The 26,393-nt window shown below is 34.4% G+C and overlaps 1 protein-coding gene across 3 annotated transcripts in view; it reads right to left on the bottom strand.

Moving 5' to 3' along the window:
• RNF13 (ring finger protein 13) overlaps positions 1 to 26,393 on the bottom strand; it is a 115,861-nt gene that overhangs the window by 14,266 nt on the left and 75,202 nt on the right. For all 3 annotated transcript variants that reach the window (XM_010980552.3, XM_031449177.2, XM_010980551.3), the window contains exons 7-8: positions 18,120 to 18,225; positions 9,269 to 9,362 (exon numbers count right to left, since the gene is read on the bottom strand). In XM_010980552.3, coding sequence (XP_010978854.1) covers positions 9,269 to 9,362; positions 18,120 to 18,225 — 200 coding nt within the window. The remainder of the gene's footprint in view (positions 1 to 9,268; positions 9,363 to 18,119; positions 18,226 to 26,393) is intronic.

The following is a 26,393-nucleotide window of genomic DNA, read 5'->3' as shown; positions in this document are numbered from 1 at the left end:
GTGTAGCATATGTGAAGAGTGAGAAGAAAAAGAGAAAAGAGTAATGATTAAGAATTCCCCCATGTTAATGAAAGACAACAAACCACAAATCCAGGAAGATTAGAGAACACCAAGCAGGAAAATGCCAAAAAACATGAAACCTAAGCATGTCATGTTCAAACTTAGAAGACCAAAGATTTAAAAAAAAAAAGATCTTGAAGGAAGCCAGAGGAAAAAAATACCTTTACCTATACAGAAACAAAGATAAGAATTATACCTGACCCTCCTCAGAAACCAGGCAAGCAAGAAGAGAATGGAGTAAAATATTTAAAGCATTGAGGGGAAAAAAATCCACCAACCTAGAATTCTTCAAAAGTGAAGGAGAGGACTGATGTCAACAAGACGGCAGAACAAGAAGCCTGCCCTTGATCTGCCTGCCACAATGGAGACTTGACATTAACAAACAGATCAAATGCCTCTGTGAGAAATCCAAAAAACAGTTAAAAGGTTCCTGCACCCTAGGCAAGGATGAAGCCAACAGCATCAAAGCCCAATAAGAAAACTCTCTTGCACCAGAACCCCTCTCCCCGGGAGGAAACCCCCAACCCCTGTTTTCTACCCGGGAAGGGAAAAGTGTAGAATGTACATCCAATGGCAGAATTGTAGAGGGGCTGCCCAAGGGAACAGTTTCTGTCTTGATGAATCCAAGTACTGACAAGAACGCAGTGCCAGGTTGAGGATCTCTAAGAACAAAGATGATAAACCATGCACTAGGGTCTGCCTTACCACAGACACACACTAAGTAAGAGCGCCAGTATCACAATTTACTGCAGCTCCAGAGAGGCTGCAGTCTTGTACGCAGACACCTGGGGAGCTCCTGAGTAGGCACTACCTCCACTTAAAGACTTACTATAAGGCTACAACAATCATAACAGTATGGAATTAGTGAAAGAGCAGTTATATAGGTATATGGGGCAGAACAGACAGCCCATAAATAGATCCAAACAAATATACTCAACTGCTCTTTGACAAGACAGCAAGGCAGACAGGATAGTCCTTTCTAAAATGGTACCAGAACAACTAGACATGCCCCCAAATTAATCTAAATAAGAGTCCTTTATCAACATGATAAATGGCATTTTTTCTTTTTTAATACTGAACATTGTTCCCTGTGTTATACAGCAAATCCTTGTTATATATTTTATATATAGTATATGTGCTGCTGAAGTGAGTACTATTTTCCCCTACCTTCACTCCCTTTCCCCTTTAAACATAAGTTTGTTTCTATGTCTGTGAGTCTATTTCTGTTTTGTATATAGATTCATTTGTATTATTTTTAGATTCCACATATAAGTGATATCATAATATTTGTCTTTCTCTGCCTGACTTACTTCACTTAATATGATAATCTCTAGGTCCATCCATGTTGCTGCAAATGGCAATATTTCGTTCTTTTTTATGGCTGGGTAATATTCCATTGTACCTATACATCATATCTTCTTTATCCATTCATCTGTTGATGGACATTTAGGTTACTTCTATGTCTTAGCTATTGTAAATAGTGTTGCCAGGAACACTGAGGTGCATGTATCTTTTCAAATTAGATTTTCTGTCTTTTCTGGATGTATGCCAGAGTAGGGTTGCTACATCATATGGTAGCCCTATTTTTAGTGTTTTAAGGAATCTCCATACTGTTTTCTGTAGTGGTTGCACCAATTTACATTACTACCAATGGTGTAGGAGGGTTCCTTATTCTCCACACCCTTTCCAGAATTTATTGTTTGTAGACTTTTTGATGAAAGCCATTCTGACTGGTGTGAGGTGGTATCTCATTGTAGTTTTGATTTGCATTCCTCTAATAATTAGTGATGATGAGCATTTTTCCATGTGCCCATTGGTCATCTGTATGTCTTCTTTTGGAGAATTGTCTATTAGGTCTTCTGCCCATTTTTCATTGGATACATGGCATTAAAAAAAAAATCACACAACTAACATAATACTCAATGGTAAAAGACTAAAAGCTTTCCTCCCAAGATCAGGAACGAGATAAGCGTGCATACTTTCACTACTGCTATTTAACACTGTACTGGAGCCTCTACCCAGAGCAACTAGCACAAGAAAAGGAAATAAAAGGATCAAGCCACAAAAAGTTATGGAAGAAACTTAAGTGCATATTTACTATTCCAACTGTATGACAGTCTGCAACTGGTAATACTACAGAGAGAGTAAAAGATCAGTAGTTTGTGAGAGGGAAGGAGAAAGGGATGAATAGATGGGGCACAGGGGATTTTTAGAGCAGTGAAACTATTCTGTATGATATAATGGTGGACACATGACATTACACATTTGTCAAAGTACATACAATCGTACCATGCAAAGAGTAGACTCTAATGCAAACTATGTACTTAGGTTAATAATATATCAGTATTCATTCATCATTTGTAACAAATGTACCACACTAATGAAAGATGATAATATTAGGGGTAATTTAAGAAGGGAGGGGCATATGAGCACTCTCTGTACTTTGTACTCAATTTTTCTGTAAATCTAAAATTGCTCTAAAAATAAAAATCTATTAATTAAAAACAAAAGTGTTTTTAACAAAGGACAGGGGGCACTGTGTTATTCTAAATGTCAGTGTCATAAAAGATAAAGGCTGAAGAACAAATCCAGATTAAAAAAACCTAAAGAAGTATCTTAACTACATGCAAGAGGTGATTCTAGACTGGATACTATACTGGAAGAAAAAATAATATAAAGAAACCTATTGGAATAAATGGCAAAACTAGAAAAAGGCCAATTAATTAGATTAAAATAGTCTATCAACAAATTTCTGGAAGTTGACGATTTAATGAAGTACCACAAAAGAATCTCCTTATTCTTAAGAAATAAACATGAAAATATTTAGACATAAAGAATCGTGATGTACATAACTTAGTCTTAAATTATTCAGGTGAAAAATTTTATATAGATACATAAAGAGGGAAACCAAAAATGATAAAGCAATAGGTTGCCTCCAAAAATTCATGTCCACTCGGAACCTGTGAATGTTAATGTGTTTGGATATAGGTTCCTTCCAGATGTGACCAAGTTAAGATGAGGTTATAATGGATTTGGGTGTCATTATAAGAAATGGAAATTTGAATAATGGGACAATGTGACACCAAGTGCTTCCTGCTGTGATGCAACACGAAGGGATCACCAACCTCAGGGAACAGCAAACTATTTCTGTGAAGGCCAGTAATAAATATTTCAGTTTTTTGTGAGCCATACAGTCTCTGCCACAGCCATGTGACTGCCACCGAAACACAAAAGCAGTGCCTATCTATGAAAACAAACGGGTGTGGCCGTGTTTCAGTGAACCTTGTTTATAAAAGCAGGTGGCAGGTTGGACACCCACAGGTCGTGGTTTGTCGACCTGCAACATACATGGCAATCCCACCAAAAATGTTTAACCTGAATCTAATCATGAGAAAACAATCAGACAAATCCAAATTGTGGGGCATTCTATAAACACAGACCTGGAGTTTTCTTTAAAGAAGTCAATACAATGACAGACAAATGGAGAAGGGGCTGTGCCAGATTAAAGGAGATTAAGAAGACATGATTTGCCTTAGAAACAATGAACAGTGCATATATGTAAATTTTTAAAAATATGTGCAGTATATTGTGTATATGTATTTACATGTAATATATTGTATATGTGCAGTCAAATTGTAACAATTCTACCTAATAACACTGAGAAATGAAAAAAAAATAAAAGAGATGGAAATCTGGACACATGCGCGCACACACACGCACATGGGAGAAAGCCATATGAAGATGGAGGCAGAGATTGGAGTTACGCTGCCACAAGTCAAGGAAAGCCAAGGATTGCCAGAAACCACCAGAAACAAGGAAGAGGCAAGGAAGAATCCTTCCCTAGATTAGAAAGGAAACAACCTTCCCAACACCCTGATTTTGGAATTCCAGCTCCTAGAACTGTGAGAAAATAAATTCCAATTGTTTTAAGCCATCTCGTTTGAGGTACTTTTGCTATGGCAGCCCTGTGGAAACTAATACAGTAAGTAACAGGTGAATCTGAGTAAAGGGTGTTTTGGGACAATTTATGCAAGAATTTTTTTTTTGCCGTCTTGACAGTCTTTCTCAGAACAGAAGTTTTTAAACTTTGAAGCAAAGTTTTCTAAGTTTGAAATTACATCCTGAAAGGTTAAAGACAAATACAACAAGGCCAAGGACTTGAGTAGACATTTCTCCAAAGACAGACAGATGGCCAACAGGCACATGAAAACATGCTCAACATCACTAATCTGGAAATGCAAATCAAAACCACATTAACGAGATACCATGTCACATCCATTAGGGATATACCAAAGGCAGAAAATGACAAGTGTTGGCAAGGATGTAGAAAAACTGGAAACTTGTGCACTGCGGGTGGGAATATAAAATGATGCAGCCACTGTGGAAAATGGTATGGCATTCCTCAAAAAATTAAACAGAGAATTACCATTTAATCCACTAATCCCACTTTTGGATATATACCCAAAAGAACTGAAAGCAGAGACTCAGATATTTGTAACTCCATGTTTATAGCAGCATTATTCACAACAGCACCCAGGTATCCATTGAAACATGAATGGATAAACAGTACGTGGTATGTACAAAGAATATCATGAATATTATTCAGGCTTAAAAAGGAAAGAAATTCTGACACATGCTACAACATGGATGACCCTACAACACAGATGAACCTTGAGGACATTATGCTAAGTGAAATAAGCGAGTCACTTATTATTCTACTTATACGAGGTAACTAGAGTAGTCAGATTCATAGAGATAGGAAGCAGAATGGTAGGTGCCATGTGCTGGTGGGAGGGGGAAGTGGAGAGTTACTGTTTATTGGGTACAGAGTTTCAGTTTGGGACGGTGGAAAAGTTCTGGAGATGGATGGTGGTGATGACTGCACAACAAGGTGAATACAGGAAATGTCACTGAACTTTTCATTTAAAAATTGTTAAAATGGCACATTTTATGTTATGGATAGTTTACTACAAAAAATACAATAATTGTATGTGTATGTTTGGAGGCAGGGTGGCCTTGACAAGTTGATTTTAAATTGACATGGAAATACAAAGTGTCAAGAATAGCTAAAAATTGTTGAAGAGGAGCAAGGTGGGAGGACTAACTCTATCAGATATCAAGACTTACCATAAACCTAGATAGTAACTGAGATAGAATGATATCCCTGTAAGGATAAACAGTAAGACCAACAGAAGTCCAGAAACAAATTCACACATACGTGGACACTTTGTTATGTTAGAAGTGAACTGACACTGCCAACAGTGTATTTTTAATAATTAGCTCTGGGACACTGGATATCCTTATATAAAATATCAAATTGGCAACAACTTATACTGGGCCCCCTACTTTACAGGATCAGTTTAAGTAGACTAAACACACAAATATGAAAGGCAAAACTATAAAGCTTTCAGAAGATAACACAGTATCTTAGATCTTAGAGTATGGAAGAAGTTGTTTTAAAACATGCCATACACATGTTTAAAAACACTATCATAAAAGAACTTTAGTCATATGAAAAAATAAGTCATAAACTAGAATACAGTTAAGACACACAAAATCAGTGGAGAACTGATTCAACACACACCACAACTCCAGGACGAGGTTGCAAGAACATACAAAGAATTTCTCTTACATGTGAAAAGTGGGGAGGACAACCCAACAGGAAAATGACATGAAAAGTGCTTCATCAAAGAGAAAATCTAACTAGTAAATAAATCTATAAACAGGCACTTAACCTCACTGACACGGAGGGAAACATAAATTAAAACCACTGCGAGTTATCTTTATAAACCCATTGGATTGGCTAAATTAAAAGTCAATCAGTACAAAATATTGGTTCATATGTGGGACAACAGGAACTCCTATACACTATTGATGGGCATATAAACCGGTACTATCATCACTTTGAAAAAGACTTGGCATTGTCCAATAAAACTGAAGGTAGGTATATCCTACGAGCCACCAATAACCTACTTCTAGAGAAGAATACTCTAAAGAAATTCATGTTCATATACATCAGATATATGTACAAGAATGTTCCTAAAAGCATAGTCTGTAATGGCCCTAAACTGGGAAAACAAAACACTATACATCAATTATACTTCAGTAAAAAAATAAAAAAATAAAACAAAAACTCAAATTTCTATCAATAGTAAAATGGATAAATATTTATAAAATGGAACGGAAGTGAATGAACTACATATACATGCAATAAAGGTTAATTTCACCAAAAAATGTTAATAAAAAGGGTAAGACCAAAAAATACACCTTAAAAAATGGGAAAAATTAAATCATATTGTTTTGGAATGTATACATAAGTGATAAAACTTAAAAGAAAGGCAATGAAATGATTATCATAAACCAGCACAGTGATTACTTCCAGTGGGGAGGAAAGGATTACAAACTAGAAGGGGACACAGTAGTTTCTGCAATGCTAGTGATGTTCTATGTCTTAAATGGTAAAGATAAACACCACTCCAAACAGATAAACATGGCTAGAGAAAAACACACAGTTGTGCTGTTGGTTCATAACTTTGAACCTGAAAGGGTTCAGGCCCCCAGGAAATCATATTATATTTCCCTAGTCCATTTGCCCATCTGCTCTCTTAGAATAATATTTTATAACTTTCTGTTTTTAAAACTAGAGCATCTCCTCTCTTATCCTCAACTTTCAGTAGATGATGGTGTTTCCTACTTCACTGAGAAAATGAAGTAAAGAACACTTCTACAGGCTCACCACCATAACCACTACCAGGATTTTGCACCCACAGATTCTATCTTCCCTTAGCTCAGCGCTCCATGCTACTATCTAAGGCCAACCCACCTATTTGTACACCAGATCCCATGCCTTCTTGCCTTCTCAAAAATATTATTACAGCAATTCTCCCACCTATCACCTACATCACCAATTTCCTTCAGCAAATAGGCTGTTATTTCTTAGCCAAACTTCCCCTACCAGCTACTGCACCATTTCTTTGCTCCCCTTTGTAGTTAGAGTTCTTGGAAAAGTTGTCTTAAGTTGCTATCCCTCTCCTTCCATTCTCAAGCCCACCGCAATTGGGTTTTTGGCTTGACCATTTTGTTGAAACTGCTCATTAAGACAGTCAATAACCTCTAATAGTCAATTGTCATCTTACATAGCTCTCAGGAGCGTTTGACACAGGTGAGCCCTCCTTGCTCCTTAGAGATTTGCATCACTTGTTTTCTGTAAACTACTCTCTTCTGATTTTCCCCTATATAACTGGTCACTCCTTCTCAGTTTCCACTGCTGATTCCTCTTCTTCCTTAATGCTGGTATGTCCCCATGTCTTTGGTATTCTTCCATCCATTTATACTCATTCTCTTGGTAATCTAATCCAGTCTCGTGATTTAAATACATCTTTATACTTATGCTCCCAGTGCAGACCCCTCTCTTGAACTCCAGACTCATTTAAATGTCTAGCAGACATCTGAAATTCAGCATATCCAAAACTGATTTCCCAAATTTTCTCCTAAAACCTGCTCCACCATTTATTAAACATCCTTATTTCCATTTAAGGCAATGCTATCCTGCCAGTTGCTGAAACAAAAAAATCTGGACTCATCCTTGTTTCCTCTCCCCACATCTAGTCCATCAATAAATCCAGTACATTCCATCTTGCAAATATATCTAGAATTTAAGATTTCTTCACCTCCTCTACTGCTACCACTCTAGTCCAAGCCACATTCATCTCTCACTTGGGTTACTGCAGTAGCCTAACTTTTCATTTAGATCTGATCTTTTCTCTGCTCAAAATCCTACAATGGCTACTCATCTTACTCAGAACAAAAGCAAACTATGCATGCCCCTTTTAGCCCAGCACAATATCAACATTACTTTTTTTTTTTTAACATTTTTTTCCTGGTTTTAGGAAACACAAAAACAAACACACAAAATGGAGTTTAAAAAAGTGATTCCTAAAGCCAGTCCTCAAATTGGTCTATAAATAACTTTTACTTAATCCACACTGCATGATGACAGTGCACTGCATTTTTATGTCACTATTTATTTCTTTTAACATGTGAGTTAACCTATTTTTTGTTGTTAAATTTTACATTTTTCATAAAATAATGGTTATTATAAATGTTACGTTTTTTTAAACAGTTTGTTACTTGGAAAAATAAAAATTTTGCAGAACTAAGTTTTTTTTAATTGAAGTATATTTGATGGAATTAAGTTTTAATGCTATACTTACAGACACAGAAAACAAACTCATGATTACCAAAGGGAAACAGGTCAGGGGAGGGATAAATTAGGAGTTTGGGATTACCAGATAAAAACTATACATAAAATAAATAAACAACAAAGTCCTACTGTATCGCACAGGGAACTATAGTAAACATCCTGTAATAAACTATAATGGAAAAGAATATGAAAAGTAATATATGTATATGTATAACTGAATCACTTTGCTGTATAGCAGAAACACTCACTGTAAATTAACTATACTTCAATTAAAAAAAACAGAACATTTTTACTGGTATATGAAATCGAAAAGGCTGGGAACTGGCCCAAAAGATTTAACAAGCATGCACCTGCACTAAAAGCTCACTAAAGCATAGGTAGGGGAAACCACATTTGCTAGAATTTTAGACCCATGCCCCTCTCCAGCTCTGTCAGTACTGGCAGTGTGACGTTAAATATTTTGCCTTTTTGACCTGACCCTCTATTTCTTCACCTATAAAATACCCATTGTAGTACCCATTTCATAAAAATATGAAAGTTAAATGAGATGATTCACCTAAAATATACTGACACATAATAGCTACCTATAGTGTTCAGTTAACACAACACTATAAACAATGTGTTTAGTTAATGCAATGTTAATACAGTGGCGTATGGTGGGAGAGAGAGTGGAAGGAAGCTCAGTGGGAGCAGACAGACCACCCTGGTGCAGAGAAGTCTTTTATCCACTGATGTTTACAACTTCCGGCATGTAGTGATAATAAAACACATTTTGGTCAGTTTCACAATGATTTTTCAATCTTTGAAGACCAAGTACCCTCTTCTTGCCTCCACCAAGGTATACCAAAGGAAAAGACCATCTCCCACATTCATTCATTCACTATTAACTGAGTGTTAGGAAAAAGCAGTATGGTAAGGACTTAGAAGGTAGCATTAGAATATGATCACCATGTATTTTTCAATAAACTAAGGGTGGTTACTTAGCAAATAAAAATATTCACTTACCTTTCTTGAATTTATGGACAGGGAGTTTCTTAAGTTGATCTTTACGAAGTCTGTTTCTTCTAGCTCTATGTCTATCCTGGACAAATTTTGTGATCTAAATATAAAAGAGAAAAAAAAGGGAATCAGATATTCAATATGCAAATGGAAAATGGCCATTAAAATAATAAATGTCTTTTAAGTTTCTAGATAGCTGCTATAAATCAATTCAATTTATTTAAATTCTAATCACAATATTATTAATTAAAATGTTAATGATAAGTTATCATTAGTGATTAGTTACCCCATAAATTATCCTAGAATTTTTATTTATTGACCTAAATTATCTTTAATTTACTCTGACAGAAACATTATAAATAACATATAACAGTTTGTTTGTGAAAATACAAATGGTAGGCTTTAGGTTACAAAGACCACTGGATCAAGAATGAGAGGGTTGGAATTTTTCTAAGTTACAAACTAATAAAATTTTCAAACAACTATTAGTCATTGCACTTGCAGTGGTTCTAGCAGCAAAATGGGCAGAACTAATATAGCACAGCTGTACTATAAATATTCAGAAACACCAGATAAAATAGACAAAATATTTTGAACTACTAATTACTATGCTCGCAAAAATAAAAATGAAGTCCATGGGGCCAGAACCAAATACTAAAAGCAACACCATAAAAGAAAATTTTGACAAATTTGACTCCATCATTGTTAAGGACTTCTGTCCTCAAAAGACACTGTTAAAAGATGAAAGACAAGCCACAGACTGGGAGAAAATACTTATAAATTGCATATCTCATAAGGGATTTCTATCCAAAATATATGAACAATTCAAAACTTAATAAGAAAACAAGCAGCCAACAGAAAAAAAATGGACAAAATATATGAATAAACATTTTGCTACTGAAGATAAGCAGATGGCAAGTAAGTAGTTGAAGAGGTGCTTAATATAGTCAAGAGGAAAATTAAAATTCAAATCACAAATACCATTATATACCTATTAGAATGATTAAAATGAAAAAGACTGACTATACCGAGTGTCGGCATGGAAGTAGAGGAACTGGCACTCTGATACACTACTGAAAGGACTGTAAAATGGTACAACCACTTTGAAAAGTAGTTTGGTGGTTTCTTATAAATTCAAATACATATAAACCAAATGACCTAATCATACCACTCCTACTTATATTTACTCAATAGAAATGAAAGCATAAGTCTATATAACAGCTTATACACAAAAAGTCTATGTCAGCTTTATCTGTAATAGCCAAAAACTAGAAACAAGCCAAATTTCATCAACAAGGTAAATGGATAAACAAAACTGTGGTATAGTCATACAGTGGAATACAACTTGACAATAAAAAGTAATGAATATCAACATACTCAATAACATATATGAATCTCAAAATAATTCTTCTGAGAGAAAGAAGGCAGACACAAAAGAGTACATAGTTTATGATTCCCTGTATATAAAGTTGTAGAAAACGCAAACTAATCTATATGACTAAAAGCAGATCTGTGGTTACCTAGGGATGTTGGGGAGGGGGAGAGGTACATGAAGAAGAAATTTGGAAGGGGTGAAAGGGATAGATTACCATAGAGCATGAGGAAACTTTTTGAGCTGATCAATATTTCATTATCTTGATTGTGGTGGTGGTTTGAAAGATGTGTGTATATGTGTGTGTATGTGTGTATGTGTGTGTGTATATATATATATATATCTATATATATATATATATATGTCAAAACTTAACTAAATTGTACAATTTAAATATGTGCAGTTTGTTAATATGTTAATCATACTTCAATAAATGTTTATTTTAAAAATTTAAGGATAACAACAATACAATGTAAGCTTTCAAACTAGTAGGAGAGAGAGGTGGAGAGAAAGAGAAAAAAAGTTGAGTAATCCAAATCTGCATAGTTAAAGAAAAAAAAAGAGTAAACAACAGAAATTAGTCCAAATCACAAAAAATGTAAATGGACTAAATTCACCAGTTTTTTTTTTAACAGAGTGTATCATGTTGGGTAACTAAAAAATTCCAACCATATGCAATTTACAAGATACAAGATTAAAACTTAATGACACATTAAGATAAAAATAAAGGTTAAAAAATACAGGGATGGATAAAGATATACCATGACAATACTAAGCAAAAGCTGATATATCAAGTAAAATAGGATATAAGACAAAAATCATCATTAGGAGATATTTATCACAATGTTAAAAAGGACACTTCACCCAGAAAATGACAAAATTATGTGAGAAATACACAAGATCACAAGCTCAGTAATTTCTAGCTCAGGCAGACCAAAAAAAAAAGTATATATAAACAGCTCGTATGACTTAATAAGAAAAAAACAAACAACCCAATCCAAAAATGGGCAGAAGACCTAAACAAGCAATTATCCAATGAAGACATATGAATGACCAATAGGCATATGAAAAATTGCTCAATATCACTATCATAGAAATGCAAATCAAAACTACAATGAGGTATCACCTCACACCAGTCATAATGGCCATCATTCTAAAGTCCACAAATGATAAATGCTGGAGAGGGTGTGGAGAAAAGGGAAACCCCCTACACTGTTGATAGGAATGCAGTTTGGTGAAGCCATTGTGGAAAACAGTATGGAGATTCCTCAAAAGACTAAAAACAGATTTATCATATGATCCAGCCATCCCACTCCTGGGCATATAGCCAGAAGGAACACTAATTCAAAAAGACACCTGCACCCCAATGTTCATAGCAGCATTATTTACAATAGCCAAGACATGGAAATACCTAAATGTGCACTGACAGATGACTGGATAAAGAAGTTGTGGTATATTTATATAATGGAATACTATTCAGCCATAAAATGACAACATAATGCCATTTGCAGCAACATGGATGTTCCTGAAGAATGTCATTCTAACTGAAGTAAGCCAGAAAGAGAAAGAAAAATACCATATGATATCAGTCATATGTGGAATTTTAAAAAAAAAGACAAATGAACTTATATATAAAACAGAAACAGACTCACAGACATAGAATACAAACTTGTGGTTGCCATGGGGGAGGGACATGGGACGGGATAAACTGGGAGTTCAAGATCTGCAGATACTGACAGGTATATATAAAATAGATAAAGAAGTTTATACTGTATAGCACAGGGAAACATATTCAATATCTTGTTGTAGCTCACGGTGAAAAAGAATATGAAAATGAATATATGTATATTCATGTATGACTGAAAAATTGTGCTGTACACAACACTGTAAACTAACTATAATTCAATAAAAAAAAATGTAAAGACTACAGACCTATGATACCCAATACGGTAGTCACTATACATATATGTGCACTTGAAATGTGGCTAGTCTCAATTGAGATTTGCTGTAAAAGTATAAAGTACACACTAGATTGCAACGATTTAGTACAAAAAGAATGGAAAACATATTTTATATTTATATTAACTGAATGTTGAAATACATTTTAGATTATTAGGTTAAATAAATATAGTCTTTAAGTTAATTTCACCTGTTTCTTTTTACCTTTTCAAATTTGGCTACCAGAAAATTTTAAATTACAAGAAATATCATTCTGCTGCCTAGCACTGATTTAGAAAACAGAAGAGAACAAAAAACTATAGACAATTGCAATGATTGCACATTTCTGTGAATATACTAAAAACCACTAAGTTATATAATTTAAATGGGTCAGTTTTGCATTATGTGAATTATACCTCAATAAAGCTGCCTTTAAAAAAAATTGGACAAAACAAATACACAAGCTCAAACTAATGGACATATATATAAACCTCTGCATTCCACAATTCTTTTCACACACATGGGGAATGTTTTCAAAATTTAACCACAATCACCATGCCTCTTTGCCACCAGGATTCTAAATAACTTGAGAAATAAGATCACAAATGGCAGATGGAGACAGGTGGAGTACCTAACTCAGTGGAGAAAGAGAATCTTTTCCTAAACCACAGAATTAGATTGCCTCACCCACCCACGTACAGACAAAGACAACTCCAGAATGGAGCAGGCCTTCCCTTCACAGCAGAACCAGTCCTGGAGGAGATGAAGACAGGCTGGTCCCAAGAGAAAGGTAAAGCTAAGCCAAGCATGCCCTAATTTATTCTTCCCAAATGTACCGCACAGGTAAGATACTTCATTGCCTCCAAGACCAAATGAGTAAAAGCGCAGGGAAGGGCAAAGGAGTATTAGTAATTGACTTCCCCATTCACATGGATGGAAACGTCAAGAGTGGTAAAGAAATGTCCTATATAACAGTGAAAAAAAATTTTTTTTTATTTAAACCAAATAAAAATAAAAATATTCCTTATCAAAAGTAATGAATTATATACAACTAAAGCGACTGTGAAAGAGAAATTTATAACCCAAAGGCATAAACTAGAAAGAAAAAAAAAAGAGTAAGTATTCAGCTGATCAAGCTAGAAAAAGAAAAGCAACGTATCCAAACAAAATAGAAGAAAGAAAATAATGCTAAGAGAAAAAATTCATGAGACAGATTAAAAAAGTAAAGACGTTAGAATATAAGTCCCATGGGAATTTAAGCTGCTTGATATCAGGAATTTTTACCTATTTTCCTCAGAGGAAACTTCACACCCTAGAGCAATGCCTAGGTTTATCACGGGTGCAGAATAAGTATTTGTTGAATGAAAGAAAAAAAAGAAAATCTCAAAGTCCACTTCTTTCAAGACAAACTTCTGACAACACTGTGCAAGGCACAGATGGATATGAATAAACAGAACTCATTCCACATATGTGGAATGAAAGTCTCTTTAAATTGTTATATGAGTATGTAAATATCATAAGTCACTTTATACAACAATACTTGAAAACAGACAAAACAGACAATTTCCTAGAAATATAATTCAGTTCGAAGAAGTAGACAAAATATGTCCAAGCAATTATGAAAAAGGTCAGCAGACCCAGCTGATTTTATAGACAACCTTCACCAAAAATTCAAGTAAAGGATAATTTTGATTTTATTTTTAAAAAACTCTTTTAGAAAACAGAAAATAAGAGAAAGCTTTAATTTTATGGGGCTAGTTTTATCTTGTCTAATTATTTAAACTATGGTAAAATACACATAACAAAATTTTCTATCTTAACCACTTTTTAAATACACAGTTCTGTGGCATCAAGTACATTCACACTGTTGTGCTACCATCACCAACATCCATCCACCAAATTCTTTTCATCTCCCAGAACTGAAACTCTGTACCCATTAAACAGTAATCCTGCAACCTCCCCTCCCTACAGCCCCTAGCAACCACTATTCTACTTTCTGTCTCTGAATCTGACTACTCTATGTACCACATATAAATAGAATCATACAGTATTTGGCCTTTGGTGACTGACCAATTACCCTTAGCACAATGTCTTCAAAGTTCATCCATGTTGTAGCATGTGCCAGAATTTTCTTTCTTTTTAAGGCTACATAATATTCCATTGCATATATATATCACATTTTGTTTATCTATTCATCCATCAACGGACAACTGAGTTGCTTCCACCTTTGACTACTGCAAATAATGCTGTTATGAACGTAAGTGTACAAATACCTGCCTACTCTCTGCTTTCAATTCTTTTGGGTATACCCAGAAGTGCTATTGCCTGATCATATGGTAAATTAATGTCTTTTTTTTTTTTTTTTTTGAAGAACTGCTATACTGTTTTCTATACTGGCTGCTTCACTTAACATCCCTACCAACAGTGCTCAAGAAGACTGACTTGATGTCAAAATTATTCTAGCTCCATAAAACTAAAATTTCCCCTTACCTGGACATTCAGATTGCTAATATTTTATTTAGGATTTTTGCACCTTTGTCCAAGTGTAAAACTGGCTGACCCATATTAGAAATCTTAATAACCCATCATGCAAAGACATAATTTATACATCATAATCAAATAAATTTTATACCAAAAATACAAAGATTTTTTTAATTTACAAAACAAATTAATCCAACATAAGAACAGAGTAGGAGAAAAAGTAATGATTATTACAACAGATAGAAAAACATATATATAATTCAGCACCATTCATTATTTAAAAAGAAAAAAGCAAATAAAAATTTGTTTCCTTTTTTTCTAATCCTTACACTTTTTTTTCTTGTTTTACCAGAAAATATAGCACAATTTTAAACAGGCATTCTCTTTTTTGTTCCTGACCTTCAAGGGAAGGTTTCTAATAATTCACCATTTAATGATGTTCACTTTAAGTTTTTAGTCAATAATCTTTATTAATTTAAGGGTAATTTACTTTTGGCTTGCCAAGGTTTGTTGTTCTACCCTTGTATACTTCTTTGCTTCTACACTGAAAACCCAAGAGAATCAACAAATTCAAATAACTAGAATAGGAGAATTCAGCAAGTTTGCAGAGACAAGATTAATATACAAAAATCAATAATGTCCAGTATCCAAATGTTGGTTACTAAATACTACTCTGCAATTTAAAAAAACCAGGGCTCCTTTGAGAAATATCTTATTCTAGGGCTGAGGCAAGAAAAACAAAAGATGAGCCTGGAGCTTCTTATGGTACCAAACACTGAAGAAGTACTTACAAAACAAAAGGATGGGTCGAATTGAAGGGATGCAAGACCCAGGCTAACAGAGCTCCCAAAGCCAAAGCTCGAACAATTTAAACAACAAAAATATATAGCGTAGTACTGGATTATTACCCAAAGTATAAAATAAATATACAGAGTACAAACCAATATAAATAAATGATTGAATAAATAAATAAATAAATGCCAAGAAGAAATAAATATTTCTTACAAAAGAATTCCAAATAATATATACAGATACTTCCTCCTTCCAGTAAGTGGAGCTTAATTCCTGGCCCTCCCCACCTTTAGGGCACACCTCAGTTCCAAAGAAAGAAGAGAAAAGAGAAAGAGAAAAACATTAACTTCATGGTGGAGAAACCTGGCAATCATTACCTCAACCAAGGGATGAAGGTTAATATTATCATTGACATTGTGCAGATATCATATAGCCCCTGACAGGATATGATGAGAAGGACACTTCACTTCAGTAATACTCTTTTTAAAATCCTATAACCCAGTCTAACTGTAAGAAAAGTGTCAGATTAAGGGACATTCTATGGGATACCTCGCCAGGATCCTCAAGACTGCCAAGGTCATGAAAAATGGGGAGAGACTAAGAAACTGTCATAGATCAGAGGAGACTGGGAATACATGACAATTAAAAACAGTGTGGTAACCTGGGCTGGGTCTTGGGACAGAAAGGAAACATTAAAGGAAAAACTGGTAAAATCTATACAAAATCTAGAGTTACTAACAGTAATGTACCAATGTCCATTTCTCAGTTTTGACAAGTGTACCATGGTAAAGTAAAATGTTAACAATAGGGGAAACTAAATGAGGAATGTACAGGAACTCTTTTCTTTGCAACTTTTCTGTAAATCTTAACATTATTCCAAAATTAAAAGTTTATTTTAAAAAATCAATAATGTTTTTATACCTTAATAATAACCAATTAGAAAATGCAATTCCAAAAAAGTCTAACAAAAGAGATGCAAAATGTTTACAGAAAAAAAGATTATTAAGCTGATGGATACGAAAGGCCTAAATAAATTAAAAGAAATACCACAGCATCATAGGAAGATTGAACATTTCAAAGACAGTGTTTAATCTTTAAATTAATCTATGAATTCAGTACAATAATAAACTCATTAGATGTTAATATAAATACTTTTTGAAAATAAAAAAGTTAGAGACAATAGTGGAATTGTTTTATATCTTTGTAAATCTCTTTTAAAATTTATCTTAACAGAAACAGAGAGATTCTCATATCTGCTTCTGCCTTCAATTTGTTTTGATATCACACACCACGTAGCCTCGCCACTATAAACCCTGAGGGAATGAGAGTGACAAAGGCAAATCATATCTTAATATCAGTATTAAAGTAATTTTGACCTTGCAGATCCACTAAGAGTCCTGAGACCATGCCTTGGTAACCACTGTTCTGGAGAAACAATGTGTCACTCTCCCTTAATCTCAAGCCCTCAAACTATTCCTTATTTACATTTTAACATAAAAATTTTCAAACACAGAGAAAAGTTGTAAGAATTTTACAATAAAAACCCATATACTCACTACCTAGATCCTACAATCAGCATTTTACTATACTTTTTAATCACATATTTATCCATCCTGCTATCTACCCATCAATATATCTTTTTTCTCTTAATTTTATACAATGCATTTCAAAGTAAGTTGCAAATATCAGTATATTTCCCCCCAAATACATCAGCATATAAACTCATTACTTAGAGTTTAATACTTTTTATAGTTCTTTTTTTTTTCCTTTTTGGGTTAACTTTACTTACAATGAAATGCACAAAATTTAAGTATGCAATTTGGTGATTCAGACATTGCAGCCCAGAGCTCTCTCAAGATATAGAACATGACTCTCCCTCCCCAGGAAATTCCCTCATACCCTTCTGAGTGAATCATTCACTCCTCCCTAGCCCCCTAGAAGCAATCACTGTTTTGACTTTTTTCCTACCCAGATTATCTTTGCCTTTTCCAGAACCAGCCATATAAATGGACTCATACAATATGTACTCTTTGATGTATGGTTTCTTTCACTCAATACAATGTCTTTTAGAGCCATTCATACTATTTTTTTTTAGGTTTTTTTGTTTATTTGTTTGTTTGTTTTAGAGGAGGTACTGGGGATTGAATCCAGAACCTCATGCATGCTAAGCATGCACTCTATCACTTGAGCTATACCCTCCCCCCCATTCAATACAACGTGTTTTAGAGCCATTCATACTATTTTTTAAAAAGTATTTAAAATTAATTTACCTACCATAAAAATGACTATCAAGATGAGACAGATGCCCACTATGATAAGGAAGGGGATTAGGTAGTACTCCAGAGGAAGACTAAATTCCGGAACTAAGATGATGTGGCCCCTGGAAGAAAACAAAATTTAATAATTGGGAAATATTAATAGTTGCCAAATTATGGTGTTAATTAAGAACAAAGAAAATGTTTTTAAAAGGCATTTAGACACTACAATTCAATCCATCAGACACATCTCATTTTATAACATATGATTTCCAATAACTTAAGGGATGCTTTTTTCATCTTTAAGTCCATTTTACATATTTGCCAAAATAACTTGCCTATACAATTAAAAGGAAGCTTTTAGACTGAGTAGAGGAAATCAGCCAATTAATACTTACCATATTACCGTGTCCATCCTAGAAACATGCATTTACTGAATTCAGTAACCTAGGCAAAAGTTAGCATATTTTGCATACAAAATCAACATTTAAAAATGGCATTACTGGGGGGAGGGTATAGCTCAGTGGTAGAGCGCGTGCTTAGCGTGCACAAGGTCCTGGATTCAATCCCAGTGCCTCCTTTTAAAAAAATAAATAAATAACCTAATTACCTCCCCCCCAAATAAATACATTTCTAAAAAATGGCAGTATCTTGGGTGGTATGTCAACAAGAACCTCCACCCCAACCAAATTACTATTCATCAGTTCCTTGTATGAAAAAACTCTGGAGCCACTATTGACAAAAATATAGTCCCTACTCCCTTTATGCTTTACATAAACTTGTACCAAGTACAACATATACAGCCCTGCACTCCACATTCATTTGTGAGATATGTAATGGAAAACTGGCAAAGCAATGCACCAGAGTTGTAGCTTCTTCTCTAGTCTCAACTTTTTACATTGCTTGACTGAAATAAAAAAACAAAACAAAATCTTTATGTTGTGTGGGAGGGTAGAGAATACCACATGCCTTACTCTTCTTTGTTATTTACCATGTTATTAGTTACTGTGATACTACTATTATAAAAATAGACAGGGACTGATGAAGTGAAACTGATCAGAATAAGCACACTATTTGTGTTACATGAGCAAATTTTACAAGGCAGCAAAATCCTGCAATAGAAAATATCCTCCGTCTAGGGAGTCTGTTCAGAAAGATGACTGATTTCTCCATTGTACTCTGTGTTACTCGACTGGTATGGTGCCAGCAACACTACTTTGTTGCCTACTACTGGGTGATTTTTCAGATAGCAACTCCAGGTATTCACAACAGAAGGGTTAGATACAAAACAAAAATTCTCAATATACAAGGAAATAAAAACAGGCTGACTCCTTCCCCTATGTTAGGATATGCTTAGGATATCAGGGTACTTTAAAAAGTAACATGAAAGCCAATTACTTCTATTCCAAAGTGATTTTTAAGTCTTTATGCTATAAATAATCCTATTCACATCCAAAGAGCTCTATCAATCTTCAACAAAAATAAAAACAAAAAAGATAACACCAGGAATTTCCCTCAATAATTTACATATTTTCCAAAAACTACTAAGATTGCTAAAAAGCAGTTTTTTACTTCACTTTCTAGCAGAATAGAAGATGACAAAGATTTATATGCATTTTTGTAACTTTACATAAAATACTGAAGTGACTGATACATCATCAGAGTAAAAGAGAGAAAAGCTGTCTGGGATGTTCTATTTGCTACCATTTCTTCCAGCCTAAGACCAGCTCTGTACATAATGTCCCTGTTCTTGGCACAAACCCTCTGAAACTGCCTCAGGGCTAGGGCTGAGATATAGTTAACACGTGGTGCCACTTTTAAATAGATAAGCCTTTCCAGGAGGTGCTGATCCTCTGCAACCTCCCTACCGCACTCCCACCAACCAGCTATAAAGTAACATTGTGAGGGTTTAGAAGCCAGACTAAATGATTGATCGGTCACTCTATCTATCTATCTATCTATCTATCTATCTATCTATCTATCTATCTATCTATCTATCTATCTATCCATCCATCCATCTATACAGTTTAGTCAGTCTGCTATCTCAGACCATTTTAGTTTACTGTCAAGATATATTGTGAAGATTTTTAAAGGCTCTACAATTGACAGGTTTTAAGTATCTTAAATCAAAAGCTCAATTTTACATTCAAGATACTGCTTTTTTCTTAACTAAATTGCTAACGGTGGAGGTGGTGACAGCAATGATATATGGTGGAGAACTTCAACAGAACATCAGTCCTCCATCTTTATCTCTGTTTCCTCTGTCCAGGCTCCTACAGCTTAGGCTGCAGACTCATCCTTGTCCTGTCCTAACACCAGATCAATTTGTATTTGAAGGAGGAGATATTTAAATAGCTTTAGTATCTTCCCACACTACCTCCATGTCCACCCCACAATACAGTATATTCCACGTGCTCTGTAGCCAAGAACTGCTCAGTGAAGCAGAGTCCTAAGCAACCTAGGAAACAGTGTCTTATTTTCCTTTGCATGAGGTCCGAGGGTAATTTTAAACCAGGTGTCCCCGCCCAAACTTTACAGCAATAATCTCTAATTTCCCAATTCCTCTGTTGACATGAGGTCTTGCCTGTTGTCTGTTTTGTTATCCAATCCCCGCCATCTTGGATCAAAGAACTGGAGCCAAACTACTGAGCCCCAGTGGATATACAACCATACACCAGAGTCTTCTTTCCTATAAACAAGTTTCCAGACAGTGACCTGTGATCAGTCCAACCGTTGGACACCCTCACTATTTCAGCTATTAGTCTGAACGTGCTCCCTTCAGATGAAACTCATGACTGCCTCATCAAACAGCCTACGTCCCCTGCTAGGTGTCCCATTTGTGACACATCCTGTTTTGGTGCCCCAGTACCCTGTTCTGTCTTGTTGAAGAATGCTGAGGTAGCATAACAACAGTTTGATTTCACCGGCTTTTACTGAATATCTACTTGATACAGTCATTGTACCTGGTGCTACGGATGAAACATGAAAAAATAGAGTACTTAAACATGAGAAAGAAGATTTTAGAGTTAAAAGGAATTTTGAGAACTTTTTATTCTAATTCTTCATTTTCAAAAGAGAAAAAAATAGGTCCATGAAGATTAAATGACCCTCTAGTGGCCACAGCCTAGCAATCTCTCCAGTGCACCTTGCTACTTACTATGAGCAAACACAATCCTTTCCTCTGCCCACAATTGTTAAAACTTACATGCCATCAATATGTTTTCTCTCCTACTAAAAAGTTACAAAATGCTTTTAGAGTTCAATTTTTTAAAGACCAAAACAAATAAAAAATACCAAACGGTTTACAGAAAAGTTCTCTATGAATAGAAAATGCTAACTTAACCAATGAGTTTCCTTATCAGAGTGGCAAGCACTTAAAAACACTGATAATACATATTATTGGCAAGAGCAGAGGAAAACACTGGCTCTCCTAAAAAACCAATGAGTTTTCTTATCAGAGAAGCAAGTAATTTAAAAGACTGATAGTACATATTATTGGCAAAAATAAAAGAAAACATTGGCTTTCCATAATTGATTCACTTTTTGTGGAGGGCAGTATGACAGCTGTTTACTTAAATTTAAAACTGTTGTACTCCAGCGGGTCCACTTTCAGGTGCTTTCGATAAAGACACATTTGTGCAACCGCACGTGATGTATGATCAAGGATATTTTCATAGCACTTTCTGAAGCAGACCAAAGTTGGGAGAGGAGATTAATGGCTAACATTTATGAACCATTTACTATGTAGCAGGTATTCCTCCAAGAATTTGATTAACGTGTTAAATCTTCATAGCAGTGTTGTATGCTGTAGGCACTACATCATTTTTAAAGATGAGAGAGGTTAAGGCCCAGAGATGACAAGTTTTTATTGTTGTTGAAGGTCACACAGCTAAGAAGTGATGGAAGCCAGAATTAGAATGAACAGTAGTTAAAAGGAATAAAGTACAATAAAACAGAAATGGATGGATACTTTCTTAATATGATAAAAAGCCAGACCCTTAAAGACAAAACAAGAAGCTTTCTCACTAAAGTGAGGAACAAGGTAAAAATGCCTGCTATCTCCATTACTATTTAACATGGTATTGAAGGTACTAGCCAACGCAATTAGATAAGAGAAAACAATTATAAGCATAAGAACTAGGAAGGAAAAGATAAAACTATTTCTATTGGCAATGGAAAAACTCTGCCAACAGTAAGAGAATTCAGTCAAATTGCAGGTTATAAAAACCAATGTACAAAAATACACTTTTATAAATACAATAAAAACCAGTTAGTAGATATAGTAGAAGAGTAGACCTCACTTACAATAGCAAAGAATAAAATATCTAGGCATAAATTTAATGAGAAATGTTTTTCTCACATTGGTTTTGAGCTAGAATAAACTTCCTGAGTACATAAAAAAGAGTTGAACACATGGAAGGACATACCATGTTCTTGGATAAGGAGATTTAACATCCTAAAAGTGTTAATTCTCCCTGAATTAATTTAGTTATATAATGAAATTCTAATAAAAATATCATCAGGTTTTTCCAGAGCTAGACAAGTTGATTATCAAATTCCTTTGGAAGGAGAAATCAAAATCCTCATACATTGCTGGCAGGAATTTAAATGGTACAGGTACTTTGAAAAACAGTCTGGCAGTTCCTAAAAAGTTAAGCATATGATGAGCACTCTAAAGTGCATATAGATATTGAACTATAGTGCTGTACACCTCAAACTTACATAATCAAAAAAATTTTTTTAAGATAAACACAGAGTTACTACATAACAATCCATTCTAGGTATACATCCAAGAGAAATGAAAGTATAAGTACACACAAAACTTGTATGTGAATGTTCACAGCACTATTATTCATAATAACCAACACGTGGAAATTAGCTAAATGTCCATCAATTGATGAATGGGTAAACAAAACGTGGTATGTCTAAACAATGGAAATTATTCAGCAATAAAAAAGAATAAAACTACAACATGGCCAAACCTTGAAAACATTATGCCGAGTGAAAAACACCAATCACCAAAGATCACTTATTGTATGATTCCATCTATGTACAATGACCAGAAGAGACAAACTCAAAGAGACAGAAAGTAGATTAGCAGTTGCCTGGGGCTGGTGTTGGGGAAGAGAACGTAGGGACTAGAGAATGACTGCAAATACATACATGGTTTCTATTTGGAGTGTTGGAAAGTTGTAAAAGTAGAATGTAGTGACAGCTGCTTCCTCTCTTGCTCGCTCTCTCTCACCCTCCACCTCTCTCTCTCTCTCTCTATATATATATATATATAAAACTCTATAACTATACAGACATCACTGAATTTTGTATTTTAAATTGATAAATTTTATAGTATGTGAAACATATCTTAATAAAGATATAAAAAATTTGAAAGAACAAACAAGAACAGCTAAGAAAAATCTGAGAAAGAGGAGTAGGAGTGGGGGAGGGTATGCTCTAGCAGATACTAATGTATATAATAAAGCCCTGTAATGAAAAACAGTGTGGTATTGGCAGACAAAAGATAAAGAACAGAAAATTCAATTATGCATGGAAATATGGCAGTATCTCAAATGGGGTTAAGGATGAACATTTTAGGAGCACTGTTGGGATAACTGGATGATTATTTGGAAAAAGATATAATTGGATACATTCTTCAAAGTATATATAGGATAAATTACAGATGAGCCAGAAATTTAATGTTAAAAATGAAACCATATAAGTATAAATGCAGGTAAATTCCACTATAACCTAGAAGCAGGGGAAACTTTCCTAAGACTGAAAATGAGCAGCCCAAAGGAAAGATTACTACATTTGATTGCATTAAAAACCAATACCATTGGAGTACAAAAAATACCTGTAACATATAATGAACAAATGGTTAACATATCTAATAAATAAAGAGCTTCTAAAAAGACAAGAAAATTACCAACAAGCTAATAGGGAAAATGGGCTAAAGATAGACAGTTCATTGAAAATGGCATGCAAATAGCTCTTAAGCATTTCTTAAGCATAAAAAAGGACACTCAAATTTGCTTATAATAAGAGGAATACACATTAAAACTGCAACAACATACCATTTCTCACCTATCTGATTAGTAAAAATCTAAAAATCTGACAATATATTTTGTTGGTGACTCTGGGGGAAAAGAGACACTTACATACTGTTGACACAACTATTACGGATGGGAATTTGGCAGTATGTAGCAAAAATACAGATATGTTTAGCCTCTGACCTAGCAATTCCACTTCGAGGAATCGATTCCAAAGGTATACTAGCAAAAACATGGAAAGATTTCTATGTAAGGTTATTCATTATAGCACTATTTATAATAGCAAAAGACTGTAAAATTCTGATGTTCATCAACAGACAACTGGCTGATTAAACTGTAGCCTACAAAAGGAGTTCTAGGCAGCTGTTAAAAGAATGAAGAATATCTCTATTTACTTATACGGTATGATTTCCATGATATATTGTTAAGTGAAAAAAAACAAGATAGGAAATAATGTTTATGTACTGAGGGTGGAAGATGGAGAAGACGAGATAGATATTGGCTTATAATTTTAAAAAATTAAAGAATAAACTAAACACTTAAAAAAATTATTACTTATAAGGTAAGTAATATAAGGTGAGGATGGAAAGGAATAGGGTGGACAGGATGGATGACACTCAGAAGGTGACCTTTCCTGAATATATATTGTTTTGTTGATTCTGACTTTAAGCTTATACATAATTATAGAAGTCACAATGCGGGGGTGGTAAAAGCAATCCTTAAAATTTTAAAGCAAAATGAATCAATTAGACCTGTGTTTCCAGTTGATAGAATCAGATCACAGAAGAATTATCTCAAAGTCTTTAAAATGTGATAATCTGATTCTGTGTCCATATGATATCTTAAGAAGAGAAAGAACTCTTTTTTTTTTAATATTGGTAATAGTTTTGGTATTGTTCTTCTGAGTCTGCTGTATGTGTATTGTGTAATTAAAGAAGAAAATAAATAATTATGATGGTGTCTTCGAGCATCAAAAAATAAACTACAGATGTAAGGTCAATGAAATAGAGTAAAAATCCTATAGTCCTGAATTTAAATTGGAAGCAACAGTATCATGATTTATTGTATCTTTAAAACCATATATATTTCTTAGCTCTATTCACTGAAAAGCCCTAGAAAGAATGACAAACCCAGGAGTAATGATCACCCCCTCAGTCTCTAAATACCATGTTCAATTAAGAGGAACCAGAGCTCCTTGGAGAAATGACTGGTTCCATGTCAGGAAAAGAATGGAACAAAATGGGCCTGGAACATCTTATCAGACAGAAAACTAAGAGCAATCAAAACCTCCTAGATTCATGTAGAAAGAAATCAGGATTAAACCTGAGAAAGTTTGAAATGAGACAATGTGAACATCTATAAAGATGATAACTGCAGTGGACTGAAGCATATTAAATAGGTTTTCACTCATGAGTTCGTTATACTTTAAATATATGTGTTAAATCATCTTTGGAAGATACTAGCAAGCCAAATCATTTTAAAAACAGTAAATAAAGGGGAAGAATCAAGTGTTTATCCTATCTTTCCTAAACAGACTGTACATCAAAGTAATCATTTATAAGATGTGAGTTCTCTGTATAGAAGTATTTTAGCTAATAAATGAAGAAGGAATTATAAAATTAGATTAGCTGCAAATCCTAAAGAACTAATGGATCCCGACTGATCATTAATGATTGATCACATTACAAAGAGGGAACCAAATATTATGCCTCCTGATGGAAATACATAATAACACATAAATTATTCTTGCCTTACCTATCCTCCTGGCCCTCCAACTGCACTTGAATTTGAACAACCCTCTAGATCTAATTAGCTATTTACAGTGAAAACAAGTAACAAAGGAATATTCTAGGCAATACACCAAGGATGCAGTCAGGAATGTCCAGACTGTGGTAAATTTTACAGGACAAATGATCCTGCTTCTTCAAAAAATAAATGATTAGGAAAAAAGAAAAAAGAGGCATAGCAAACTTACAGATTAAAAATAGGGTGATCACATGTCCTTATTTGCTCTGAAGTGACAATAAAGACAAACGTGTTGATATTAATGTTTACTTAAAAACAAAAGGTGAAACAATGATAATGTAGTTATATATTTTGTATATAACCGTAACCTTATCTTCTAGTGATATATTCTGAGATATTTACAGGTGGGATGACAGGATACCTAGGACTTGCTTTGAAATAATCATGGTGTGGGGAAGGAAGAGTTGGGGGAACACCTGAGGCTGGACAGTCCAAACAAA

The sequence above is a fragment of the Camelus dromedarius genome, chromosome 2 (genome assembly GCF_036321535.1).
Source record: "Camelus dromedarius isolate mCamDro1 chromosome 2, mCamDro1.pat, whole genome shotgun sequence".
Taxonomy (NCBI): domain Eukaryota; kingdom Metazoa; phylum Chordata; class Mammalia; order Artiodactyla; family Camelidae; genus Camelus; species Camelus dromedarius.
The sequence above is the reverse complement of the archived record's forward strand: the minus strand, read 5'-3'. Positions and strand labels throughout refer to the sequence as shown.